General features: G+C 37.0%; 1 protein-coding gene across 1 annotated transcript; it reads right to left on the reverse strand.

Moving 5' to 3' along the window:
• Window positions 1–4,151: 4,151 nt before the first annotated feature.
• LOC147808931 (innexin inx4-like) lies at window positions 4,152–4,937 on the reverse strand. Its single transcript, XM_087162743.1, has one exon. It carries the CDS (start codon window positions 4,935–4,937, stop codon window positions 4,152–4,154), a length of 786 nt encoding a protein of 261 aa, XP_087018869.1.
• Window positions 4,938–13,408: the final 8,471 nt, after the last annotated feature.

The following is a 13,408-nucleotide window of genomic DNA, read 5'->3' on the forward strand; positions in this document are numbered from 1 at the left end:
CAGTAATTTTATCCTTGTACGACTTTACTTTTTCTTCTATAGACTGTTTCAATGTATAGAGTTTAGACACCCATTCAGATATATTACTAGAAAATTGCGTGTCATAGACATTTTCCAAAGCATCTTTCAATACTTTTACATTAGACCTGTACAGAGTAAATTGTTTATTCTGAGTGTTAAATTGTTTTTTCTCTTCCAACATTTTGGTTTGGATTTTGGCCCCCCATTCACTCATAGGGTTAGAAAAATCCTCGCTATGGACATGTTCCAAGACACCTCTCAATGTTTCTAAATGGGTTGTATAGTACTTTAATTCATTTTCAATCGATTCGTGTTGATTTTTTATTTCAAACATTTTGTTTTGGATATGATCACCCCATTGATTCAAGGTGTCAGGAAATGTGTCACCATAGACATTTTTCAAAACACCTTTCAATATTGCTAAATTGTCAATATAGAGATTTAATTCGTTATTCACTGATTGGCATCGATTGTTTAAATTTGTAACTTTTTCTCTGATTGGCGACTCCCATTGGTTCAGATCCTCAGGGAGTGTCTCGTGTAAAACGTCTTCCAAAACATTTTTCAACGTTTGTATGTCTTCATTCTGTTCTGGTACACTTTCGATGGCCAATTGGGCGGTACTCGGTAAGGCCTGTTGCACCGACGATTCATTTTCAATAAACATGGAATTCGAATTGGGCTGAGCTTCTGGTGGTTCCTCAATCTGGGGTCTTTCAATCCATTGCAGTTGCAGGGTCTCCAAATGCGCCTGTAGATCCATGAAACGTGATTGAATATAATTTTGTAAATGGTCAGTTTGGTTCAGTGTGCCCATGCGTTCATGGATAGACGAAAGCGTCGCTTGTACGTCTTGCCGCAACGCACTATTGGTCGTTACTAAATTCATATTTTCATCCACCAAAGGTTTAAAAAGTAACATTAAATCTAGTCTAGGTTCGGTCTCCTCACTCGTTATCATGGGTATTTCGACTAGAAGCCGTTGCGCCATACTGTTTCTAACCCGGTGATATTGACCCATCATATCCGTTTGGAATTTTTTGTATCGTTCAATCAGCTCAATCAGTTGCTCTTGCCAATTCTCTCCGTATCCAATCTCTGCAAAATGCATTTTTAAATACTGAGTAATTTTGGAATCCTTATCGATGCGAGCCAGTTGAGTATTGCTTTCCGTGAGATGCTGTTGCAACTCGTCGATGCGATTGGACAAATGGACGACCGGTAAATTATTACCCAATCCCGTAGATACTTTTTGCAACAATTCTCTCGCCAGTCCCATAATATTTTGCTGGCTGCGACTAATTTCAGTTTCCAATTCAGCGTAGGCTACATCTGCTGTGACATAAGTTTTCAATTTTGTTTTGAGCGATTCGAAATGAGCCTCTACTTTAAACATGCCCAACATTTCAGTCATTTCTTCGTGTGTAATGATACGATTCATCAGTCCTTCGAGTTTTTGATACAGCGCGTCGCCAATGAGTTGCACGTTGAAAGTGGGCAACCTTGACATTAAATTGTCAAATTTTTCATCTTTATCCTTTTCAAGTTTCGACAGCAAGAGATTCATTTTTTCCTCGTGTTCTTTGGATGTCGAAAACTCTTTCGACCATTCCTCTTTAAAATTGAACAACATCTCCTTGAGAGCAGTCTTCCATTCGCTCCTGTGGATATCCGTCAAACGCTCAGGCTCCATATTTTCTCGTAATTTTTTATTCTCCTCTCCAACACCGGCAATTTGATTCCGTAGACGCGAATTTTCCATTTCAAGGTCTTTCAGTTTGGCTGTCATAGACTCGACCTCTTCTTTCATTTGATTCTCTAGCTCTGCATTTCTCTTTTCATAGCATTTCAGTTGGGCTTTCATAGACTTGACCTCGTCTTGTAATGACTCGAGTTGATTTTCAATATTCAGCTTCTCCCCTTCCAATGCGTCGACTCTGTCTTTGAAATGATTCTTGGATGCTTTCAAATTTTTTATAGTTTCGTCCCAGTTTGACGTTTCGACAGACACCTGGCATACGCGTGGCTCCTCGGATGTGTCCACGTGACACATCTGAAGCAAAAAATCCAAAAAACTCTTGCTGTGTCGATACAGTTCGGGATGGCGTTCCACCAAAGGTTGACTCATGACGAATGCCTCGGAAATGTCACGGGACACATTCCTTTTCAACGTTTGCACGTGCTGCAAATGCACCAAGTCGTTCGGATTCCTTTGGGATTGTAAAATCGCCGCCACTAATGATTTAAAGACCATCTTGTTTCAACGGATCCATTTAAAAGTTGATACACTTGCAACAAATCGTTTTTAATGTGTCTATGCGGTTCTGTTTTTTGAATCGACAACCAATCCAATAAGGCCATCAAGATCCTTTTGTAACGTTCCAAATTGCTCTCGTAAAACTGACATCCAAACGTCCGCCAAGTAACGATATCTTTAAAGAGTGGAAACCAGTTGCGGCACAGGGTTAATTTGGAAGTGGGTACAAAACAGCAAGCCTTATTATTCGCGTCCAAGTACCATTCTTTGGTGTAGCTAATAATCATCAAAGATACGTATTCTACTTTACCGTTTATCAATCGAAAGGCAATTCCCACGGGGTGCTCATTGCCGAAAGTGATTTGACACGTGTAAAAGTCTGGTGGCGGGAGATGCGGAAGAGGTACAAAGTGTTCCGTGCGTTCTGCAATTTGAAACAATCTTTTTCCAAAGAGTGCGCAGGGATCGCGACCATGATGTCTTACCGTGTCCCTTTGAACCATCGCGAAAGCCAGGGCATACCACGTACTTATAACGTTGATATCTCTTGTATTGCGTTTAAAATGCCTCATCAGTGCCGCTGTATTTATGTCAAACATACATTTGGATGTGTGTAAAACGCAACACTCTAAGAATGTCTTTAATGCTTCAAAGGCCTTTGTCTTTCTCGCACGCTTCCAAATTTTTTTAAACGGATTCCTTGTGGTCACAATGTACAGGGTTTCTCTGTCAAACACTGAAAATATTACGGATGTTCGTGGGAAAAACGACAAGAGAATGCTGTGCTCTGTAGGTGTAGCGTTTGAGTTTGCAGGCATGACAAACATCAGAGGGGTTCCAACATATCGTACTTGGAGTGGACGATTGCTTGCCTCGACCAACATGCAAGTACTGCGAGGAATGTCTATAGGATTGCAGTCCCCTCCAAAGTGTTTCAAGACAATAACTGGATTCGTGAAGCGCACGGCGAGAAAAGTAAAACTTTTGTGTTGATTGCCACTCACGCACAAAACGTCAGACAGCACTTCATGACTGATATCATATTGAGCCAATTCTGGGCCAGCAGGCAACACTATAATGGCATTTGGAGGATTGGAGGCCTCTGATGATTCAGTGGATGCGTTTTGTCTCTCGTTGGAAGAGGCGACGGGTGGTTGGGTGTCCATCGAATCGAGTGGCAATTCTCGAGACACTGGTTCGGATTGTAAATTTTCTACATCGGGAGAGATGATGCGTGGTAACTCGTCGTGGGCTGGATCAGACTCTACCGCTTCAGCGTTTAAAACAGATAAATTCTCGTGCGTTGGATCAGGTGATTCGACAGACTCTGCTTCCACGGATAACTCGTCATGCGATGAATCAGACTGTACCGCTTCAGCGTTTAAAACAGGTAAATCTTCATGCGTTGGATCAGGTGGCTCCGCTTCCATATCTAGAGGAGGTAAATCCTCATACAAGGGATCAGGTGATTCGGCTCGCCCAGCTTCCATATCTAGAGGTGGTAAATCTTCATACACTGCATCATATGATTCGACTCGTTCCGCTTCCACCAAAAAATCTTCATTCTCAAAAATAATCTCTTCATCAATGAACACAACGCCTTGCCCACGGGGAAAAGACATTGCTTTTTTTAAATATATATGCTTCAAAGCAGAATTTCTACGTTGAATGCTCATCGAGGTTTAGGATTTGAAAGGATCCACTCGCCATGTGCTCTGAAAGTTATAAAGACAATTTGAAAAAAAAAAAAAAAAAAAAAAAAAAAAAAAAAAAAAAAAAAAAAAAAAAAAAAAAAAAAAAAAAAAAAAAAAAAAATTTTTTTTTTTTTTTTTTTTTTTTTTTTTTTTTTTTTTTTTTTTTTTTTTTTTCGTTGTTAGCTTTCGATGAAAGCTTCCATGCTGACATACAACGGATTCTTCAAATGTGCATTTCGCCATTGGTTTTTCAAGTTCTGCTTTGCATGCCAAGTTTTTGCTTCAGCTTTTGCAATGTTTAGACACCACCAAACGTTTATCCCCTCTTTTCCCAAACGTATAGCTTGGTAAAGGCGATATAGCAACATATACACGTGAAATACAATCAATGTCGGGAAAATGCCATACACGATCCAAAACACTTTTCTGTACACGCTATTCAAAGGCAGCAAACATCTAAATTTTCCTGTAGTGATTCCTCCTCCAGAATAATAATCATAGTTGCATGAAGCCATTTCGGGAAATAATAAGGATATGGTATTCCAATGCCAATCAGACTGCGACCAAGCGTAGTTGAAAAAAATATTCAAAATTATCGGAATCAAAACATTTTGCGCGAGGTAAACACATTCTAATCCAAACACTTTCCAAAACAAGCGGTTTCCTTGAGATGCCTGAATAATTTTAAAAACTCTCACGGAATCATCTGTGGTTTTGATTTCGTGTGTAATTTCTGTCATAAATTTAGACATTTGATTCGACCAAATACGAAAGGGATAATGAAACATAAACGCCAGCAATAAAAGTACCACCGATACCCATTGATAGTAATTGTGATATAAAATTCCACTTGAAGACTCTGTAAAAGTACTATTAATGAAGCATTTGGTGTCCAACAATTCTTGGTGGACACGATGCCCATCTACTTGACAGATGATGTTGCTACCGAAAAATTGTCTGGTCATGGCAAGTCCAAAGCAAAACAAGAAAACATTTCGTACATGTATTTGTTGCACGTCAATCAATACGCTAAAGCTCTTTTGTGGAACCTGGGAGCGTTTCCATTTCAGCAGTTGCGTAACGTTAAACATGATTGCTTGTTTTGAATGTGTAATAAAGTAAAAAATATGAATCTACAGATGCTAATGATTGGCGTACTCTTGGTAGTAGTGTTTATAGGATTTTTGTCCTTTGCGTATTCAGCGTATGGAATGTATTACAGTACTGCAACTGCAACCACGGGAGCGGCTTTGATCAGTTCGCATCAAATGCACTATATCATACAACTGATTACATATCTCGTATCGTTTGGTGTGGGTGCAACAATGTTTTATACTAGAAAGCGCTGATGAGTAAAGAGAGACCTTGATGCTGTAGCTGGATGGTCCATCAACAACTGACTAGTTTGACAAACGTAAAACTTTTATAAGCATTTGAAAAAAAAAAAAAAAAAAAAAAAAAAAAAAAAAAAAAAAAAAAATTTTTTTTTTTTTTTTTTTTTTTTTTTTTTTTTTTTTTTTTTTTTTTTTTTTTTTTTTTTTTTTTTTTTTTTTTTTGTCTTAGACTCGAGTCTTAAATCTCGATGCATTTATGATGGCTCTTCATGAATTTTGTCTGAACACGTATCGCAGAACCTTATTGAGCGAAAGGGTCTATTGCAACCGTTGTTACACAAATACAACTCCAAGACTTTTTGACATCGTATACAATAAATTTCAGAACACATGTTTTATTTTTTTTCGGCGTTCGTCTTGACTTTAAGAGATTTTTGTAAGAGGATGTCGAGGATATCTTCAATTCAGAAATGATGATTGTGAGATAAAGCTTATTTAAAATTCTAATGATGCTAGTTCGAAGTAATTCTAAAGTCGAGGGCTTCAAGAAATTCTGACGAGACTGAGATCATCAAGACTCAGCGCTTAACTTTAGAACACATTGTAAAAAAAAAAAAAAAAAAAAAAAAAAAAAAAAAAAAAAAAAAAAAAAAAAAAAAAAAAAAAAAAAAAAAATTTTTTTTTTTTTTTTTTTTTTTTTTTTTTTTTTTTTTTTTTTTTTTAATTTGTGTTATCAAATTTGTCGTCGTCATCTCTAACATTGTAATCATACTGTCTCATATAATCAGTAGCCAGACTAATAGCATCAAGCTTTGGTCCGCAATATCTCACACTATCCATAGGTAGTAATGCATTCAAATACATAAATGTGCCCATATCCAGAGTCGCTATTTTTGCTTGCCATCCATGAACTTTTTCTGCGGGTTCATTCAAATGCTCGTGGTAAAATTCCGTTTTCAAATATAGTTTCATCTGTGTAATAGGTATCTCGAAATGCTTGGGTGGTAAATTGTGCCAGTCCTTAAAGGGTGATTGAGGTAATGCCCAATTTTTCAAAACTTCGTTAAACGTGAAAGACGTTAGAGAATCCTTTTTTGCGACCACAGCGTAATCGTGGTTTTCCTCATAGGTGGCAGCAAAGTACAAAGAATACGGTACACACTCTCCATTGTAATGCATCCATTGAATCTTTGCAACGTAATCAATATTTGTAGGCCACCTAATAGTCGGTAGTTCCATCTTTTAACAAGTAGTGATGAGAGAATGTCCAACAAGTAGTGATGAGAGAATTTCCAACAAGTAGTAGTGATGAGAGAATAGCATATGAATCCTGGGTTGATCGCGCAAGCTTTTAAACAGTGCTTAAAAAAAAAAAAAAAAAAAAAAAAAAAAAAAAAAAAAAAAAAAAAAAAAAAAAAAAATTTTTTTTTTTTTTTTTTTTTTTTTTTTTTTTTTTTTTTTTTTTTTTTTTTTAGCAAGATCCTATCCGTCTTTGTGATCGAGTAGCAAACTCTTCATAGTCAGAATAGCTGACTCTGTAGGTATGGTAACGCTTCTTCTTAAACGTATTATTCCATCGTCAACCATATATGTCCTTGTTGTCAAATATCCAATTCTTTGGTACTTTTGCAACACAACAGTCTCATTTCCCTCTGTAGATAATTGCAATTCAATTTGTCCTTCGTATCCAAGGGGAAAGAATTCATTGTGTACTTTAACACCTTTTAATTGGTTGCAGAATTTAGCTGCTTCATTTGGTCGCAGTTTAATTATTCTTTCTATTTTTACAGTTTCAATTTTTCCAGGGTTTAAAATGATTTCTCTATTTGGCAAATGCAATGGACCAAGGGGAAAGAATTCATTGTGTACTTTAACACCTTTTAATTGGTTGCAGAATTTAGCTGCTTCATTTGGTCGCAGTTTAATTATTCTTTCTATTTTTACAGTTTCAATTTTTCCAGGGTTTAAAATGATTTCTCTATTTGGCAAATGCAATGGATCTTCATCGAACCACAATAAAAACTCTGTTTCTTCTTCGGGAATTTGATTTTCTACCTCAGCTTGGCCGTTTAACTCTTGTTCAGTCGTGTGATTTTGCACTTTATCCTTTTCCTCGTTGAGCAAGTGTAATATACGTTCCGACATCTTCCAAGTAGTGATGAGAGAATGTCCAACAAGTAGTGATGAGAGAATAGCATATGGATCCCGGGTTGATCGCGCAAGCTTTTAAACAGAGCTTACAAAAAAAAAAAAAAAAAAAAAAAAAAAAAAAAAAAAAAAAAAAAAAAAAAAAAAAAAAAAAAAAAAGTAGTGATGAGAGAATAGCATATGGATCCCGGGTTGATCGCGCAAGCTTTTAAACAGAGCTTACAAAAAAAAAAAAAAAAAAAAAAAAAAAAAAAAAAAAAAAAAAAAAAAAAAAAAAAAAAAAAAATTTTTTTTTTTTTTTTTTTTTTTTTTTTTTTTTTTTTTTTTTTTTTTTTTTTTTTTTTACAATTTCAATGTTTTGCTTAATAGATGTTGGAAGCTTTCGCTACTCATGACATCTGTAAAATGTAACGCGTTCAATACATCCATTTCAATAACAGTTTTGCCATCCATCAAGCGTCCCTTGTAATCTACATACAACCCTTGTAAATTGAAAACCATCTTTGAATAACTGTAGCCGGGTTCCCAAATTTTACACGTTTTACTGAGCGCATCGTTTGAAGTTTTGGCATGTGCCAATGCTTGCACTGCGTCCAATCCATCCCAAAACGAACTTTTAACGTACATGTCTTCCTGATAACCAATGCACCCAAACATTTGATACAAGTGTTCATAACTGCCTTTGGCACCCGATTTAACCATAGACACCAGACATCCATTGGTTTCTTCAGCTTTTTGCTTAAACGTTTCAAAGGATCCCCTTCCAAACTCGCTCAACATGTCCATTTCTTTCAGCGTCAAACCGAAACATATTTCGTTTTGCAACACCTCCAAATAAAATAATCTCAGACGGTCAATGTATTCAAACGTTTTCTGGGATCCATAATGGTCGTACAACACTTTAAACGTAGTATGTAAATTTTTCGCCTTGAAAGGTAAAAAATCAATCTCCTCATACTTTAAGAAATAGACCACCAGCATGTCCTGGTTGGGCGTCAGCTTTGGGCCCTGCATGACAAAACAACCCAAAGAATATTCGGAATTTAAAATGGTGGCGGCTTCGGCTTGCGACAAACCATTGGGTATCACGTACAAGTTGCATTCATCCCCATCGAAATCACCATTAATAGCTTGCAAAATAGTTAATGGAATTCCAAAACAATCATATTCCCATCCAGGAGACGAAACGTACAACCCTACAAAATTACCGGGTTGTAGGGAGGGCATACGATTCAAAATGATCCATTTCTTATGCAAGTTGAATGATTTTACAATGTGGATAGGTAATCGGATTTCGTTGGGCCGTAACGTGGCGTCCGGAACAATCATGCCCCGCATGGACAAGGTGCATCGCTTGCCGAATCCATGATATCTCATGATGGTGTATTTGCCACCCGATCTGCGTGCTATGCTCCCGTAATTCAATGGCGTTTCCAAGATATCCATCAACATTTTGTCTACTTTTACCTTGGGTTGAACCACTTTGGTGCGTTGCGTCATGGGTTTACCTTGTACAAATTTCATGACTTTTTCATACGTGAGTGTGGATTTGACTTGCCAATAAATGGGATCGGGAAGAATTAAAAAATCTTGATTCGATACTATACGAAACTTGTCCAACGTGCGTTTCAACACGGGTAAAGCAAACGTATACCCAGGCGTGGGGACTGCAATCGATTGGACGGGGTAGGACCGAATACTACCATCATAATAAAACTGCTTACAACATACTGTCCACGACACCTTTGTAAATTTTAATGTATCTTTGCAAACTAAACATTTGGTTTCGTTGGTGTGACTCTTGCGCCATGCTTTTAAAATTTCAATTACATCCTCAGGATGGTATTGAATAGGGCAATCTTGTAAAGACAAGAGAGATATCTTGTAATTATCAATCGCCATGGAACGTTATCGACGACGAAGAAATGGTTCCGAGTATTATTCCAAAGATAAGAAGGGTTTTTTAAAGAGATTAGGTGGTGAGGTGTATGCCCGTGACAAGTACGGAAACCAAATATATCCAGACCGTCAAGATTATATATTTGCTCGTGACAAGCGGTTTGAAGAGTTTTACGCTAGTGACGTTGATGGAAACGAGTATTATCCTCTTCGAAACAAGAAAAGCTGTTTAATACAACAAGCACAAAGTGTCAAAATTGCAAAAATGTATGACGGCACACAGCGTTATCCGGTGGACAAACACGGTAACGAGTATTACTTATTGCATGAAGGGAAACCGTTTTTATTGCGAAAAAGCGATGGTACGCCGTATTTGGCAAAAAATCATAAAGGTATTTCAATGATTCCTTGGAATTTTTTGCTAGAGTACGTAAAAGATGATACTCCGTATCTCTATTGCAAAGACTCTACAGGTAACGGCGTGTATGTACGTGGTTCAGAGTTGCCAGCAGGTCTCGAAATGTTGTGTGATTGCATATGCCGGTTGACGTTATCTCAACCCTCCTTAATCCCTTGTTGCCTGCGATGTGTTGTTTAATATTTGCGTTGTCTTGGCATCGAGAGATTATCCAAATTCTTCATCATTTAAATTTTGCAAGTTGCGACAGCTCCAAAAAATTCTGATGAGGTGAGAACATTGAGACTCGCCTTAAAAGCACAAAGTCAAAAAAAAAAAAAAAAAAAAAAAAAAAAAAAAAAAAAAAAAAAAAAAAAAAAAAAAAAAAAAAAAAAAAAAAAAAAAAATTTTTTTTTTTTTTTTTTTTTTTTTTTTTTTTTTTTTTTTTTTTTTTTTTTTTTTTAACGATACTTTAGACGTTTGAGCTTAACTCTCTATTGTCAACTGTGATCCCTTTTAATTTTGAATCCTTCTAAATGTAATACTAAGTCGAGGTTTGCTCACATGCTTTTCTTCTGGAATAGAATGAAACCAATATTGATTCGTTGGAGGGTACATGATTAAAATACTTCCATTCTCCAACACGATTGATTCATCTTTAAAATAACGTCTTTGTAAAACAAACGTGCGTTCTGCTCCAAACGAAAAAGCGATAATCGGGCCCACCAATTCTTTTTCGTCATCTTGATGTTTTCCAATTTTGTCGTAACCGTTTCGATAATAATTAATCAAAGCAAAATTAAACTCAAAAGAACACATCTCGTTTGCCAATTGTTTTAATTTAAGCAACATCGGAGTCCATGGTAAACCTTTAAAAGTGGTACCGGAAAATGTATAAGCTATGTCATCTCCATAAGCTGCTAGCTTTCTGGGAATTTTATACAAATTATTCCCAAGTTTTATTTTCGGAGATTTAAGATACGTAATTTCCTTTGTCAGTACTCTCCAAATATCGCTCGATTCATCTTCACTATAGTGTTTTAAATATTCAATATTTAAATAGTTTCTTTTAATATTCATAATCTTACAAATGCTTAGTTTTAAAATTTTATGATTTGTGTCAGAGTACCGGGTTAGCAACAAATTAAAAAAAAAGTTGAGAGCTTCAAGAAATTCTCACAAGGTCTGAGATGATCAATACTCGACGTTTGACTTTAACCGGCAACGTTAAAAAAAAAAAAAAAAAAAAAAAAAAAAAAAAAAAAAAAAAAAAAAAAAAAAAAAAAAAAAAAATTTTTTTTTTTTTTTTTTTTTTTTTTTTTTTTTTTTTTTTTAGAATTGTTGTCTTGTGCCCTTGAGCAGTTTTCTAAATGCTGTCGAGTCTCAATAATTTTTGTGCTCATCGGGATGTTTTGAAACTCTCACCCCTTACAAATGGATTTTAGGATTCTATTGTCCTACGCAAGTTTCTAATGATGATGTGATCATAATACACAATTGCAGATTCCACTTTTCGTTTTTTGTTTGTCAAATCTTCAAACGTTGCGCTTCTTTTGCTTTTGTTTTCTTCTTGCAAGATACTGTTTTCAAATGTCAAGGGCTCATCCTCTTGATCCAATATACTATTGTGACGTACCGATCCCAATTGTAAATCAGATTTACGGTATTCGCTAAATTCCTCCTCAAACTTTACAATTAAATCTGCCTCTGGAGTTGTGTTATTTTTGGTATTTTTCAGAAATTGACGCACAGCTGATCGAAGATCCGTCATGGTGGTAATGTGATCATCGCTCATTTGCACATCCATATGCGTTTTAAACTGATTGTAAACATCCGTATTAAACAAATACATTTGAGTATATTCCACTACACTGGGTGGCTCGTCTCGATAATGCAGCAACCCATCTTTAATACTCATGTGTTTTTTCAAGTGATACAAGAGTATTAAAAAACATCCCACAAATGATCTTTCGACGGCATATTCATCTTTTCCATATCGATTCAGCTGCACTTGTTCCGAAGTTGTTTTCGGTGGCTTGTTGACAAATCGCGACAAAAAGGGAATGGCTGTGACGCGATCTTGAAATGCTTCAGTGGCTTGACAGTCTGGTACGTTGTTGGTCGACGTAAACAGCTTGGCAGTGGGTATGCCTCCTTGACTGGCCTCATACATGTTTCGAAAGGTTACGCAAGAATTTCCCGTAATTTGTTTGACACGATTTTCGTTCAATTTACCTTCCAGTTCTTCGGATGTCACGATGCGACAGTTGAAAATGGTCGAAGCCAAGTCGGGAGTCGCGTTACCCGCGGCATTGCTGGGTTTCAAATTGTCCGATTGGATACAATGGTAATAGCCTCCAAACACGCGACCCAGAATCTCAAAGAGTTTGCTCTTTCCGTTGGATGTTTTGCCTTTGCACACGAAAAATTTTCTCTCATAATTGGTGGCAATGAAAATGCTCGCCAACACATCGCACAAGTACATGAGCAAATCGTGTTCAAATGCAGTGTACTTACACAAATGAACGTAAAAATGCATCATGGATTTGGCATAGGGATCGTAAGCAATGTGCGACATTTCTTCTTGAATCATTTCGTGTAACGTGTCAAACAAATCGTCCGTCCGATCCGTAAACAACGCTTTTAAATATTTTAAAAAGAAAAATTTGTCAGTCATCAATTCGTACAATTTTTCCAAATCGGGAGAGTTGTGATACAATTTGATCATTTCTTGCCTGGAAACGTCAATGCCGAGACGCTTATCGGATAAAAACAACTCGGGTACCGTAGCTCCAATGTGTCCAGTCAAGATGTCTAGTAAACCGTCCTGCAAACGGATAAACCACTTGTGACGATCCATTTGAATGTATTTCTGTTCCAGATTCGAATCACTTGTAATGGTGGACGTCACTGCCCTGAGGTTAAATTTCTGAATCGTTTCATCGTCGGGTCCACCCAATTTGCCACACCTCTTGTACTCTTGCAACCACGAAACGATGGATTGCCACAAATTGCTCAGGTGCGATTCCTTTTCACTTTCGCTCGAAATTTCTTTCCACGATTCAATCAAATAATTCCAAATGTACGTCGATGGTTTTCGCAACGAATTGAGCATGCGCAACACCTTGATGGGAAAGTGACTCTCTTGGATGCGTCGATACAGCTCCACCATTTGCTGTGGCGTCGTCACACTCAGAATGGCCCGCTGTGAATCGGTCACAATTTGCTTGAGCTTGTCCTTGTTGCGGACGTAGCGATTGCACAAATTGTTGCCACAAAAATAGATGGTTTCTTCTGTGAAATCCTTCATGGTAACGTTGGTGTGTTCCACATCCACCAGTTCCATGCGATCCAAGAGCGGAAAAAAATCCTTGTCCAAGGTTCCTTTTAAATGCGCCACCATCACCACAGAGGAAGTGTTTAAGCATTTGCACAATGCATAAAACATGGGTAAAAAGTAAATGCCGTCGTTAAACTCCATGATGGTCTTGATGGGATTGGAATCTCTTACAAACCTGTCGTTATTTTCTCGCAATCCTTGATTCATTTTATGAAAAATGGGATTGACATTGGTAGAGTTGGGTGTCAAACGTGCTCCGCGCTCGTACCAACTCTTTAAGGCGGCGTTATTGGTTTCGAAATTGCTTAATAAAAATGT

The sequence above is a fragment of the Parasteatoda tepidariorum genome, chromosome 5 (assembly GCF_982258835.1).
Source record: "Parasteatoda tepidariorum strain Cologne lab strain chromosome 5, Ptep-v5.0, whole genome shotgun sequence".
Taxonomy (NCBI): Eukaryota; Metazoa; Arthropoda; class Arachnida; order Araneae; family Theridiidae; genus Parasteatoda; species Parasteatoda tepidariorum.

Excerpts from the sequence above, each read along its gene's own strand:
- LOC147808931 (XM_087162743.1), bottom strand. The coding sequence starts at position 4,937 with ATGACCAGACAATTTTTCGGTAGCAACATCATCTGTCAAGTAGATGGG.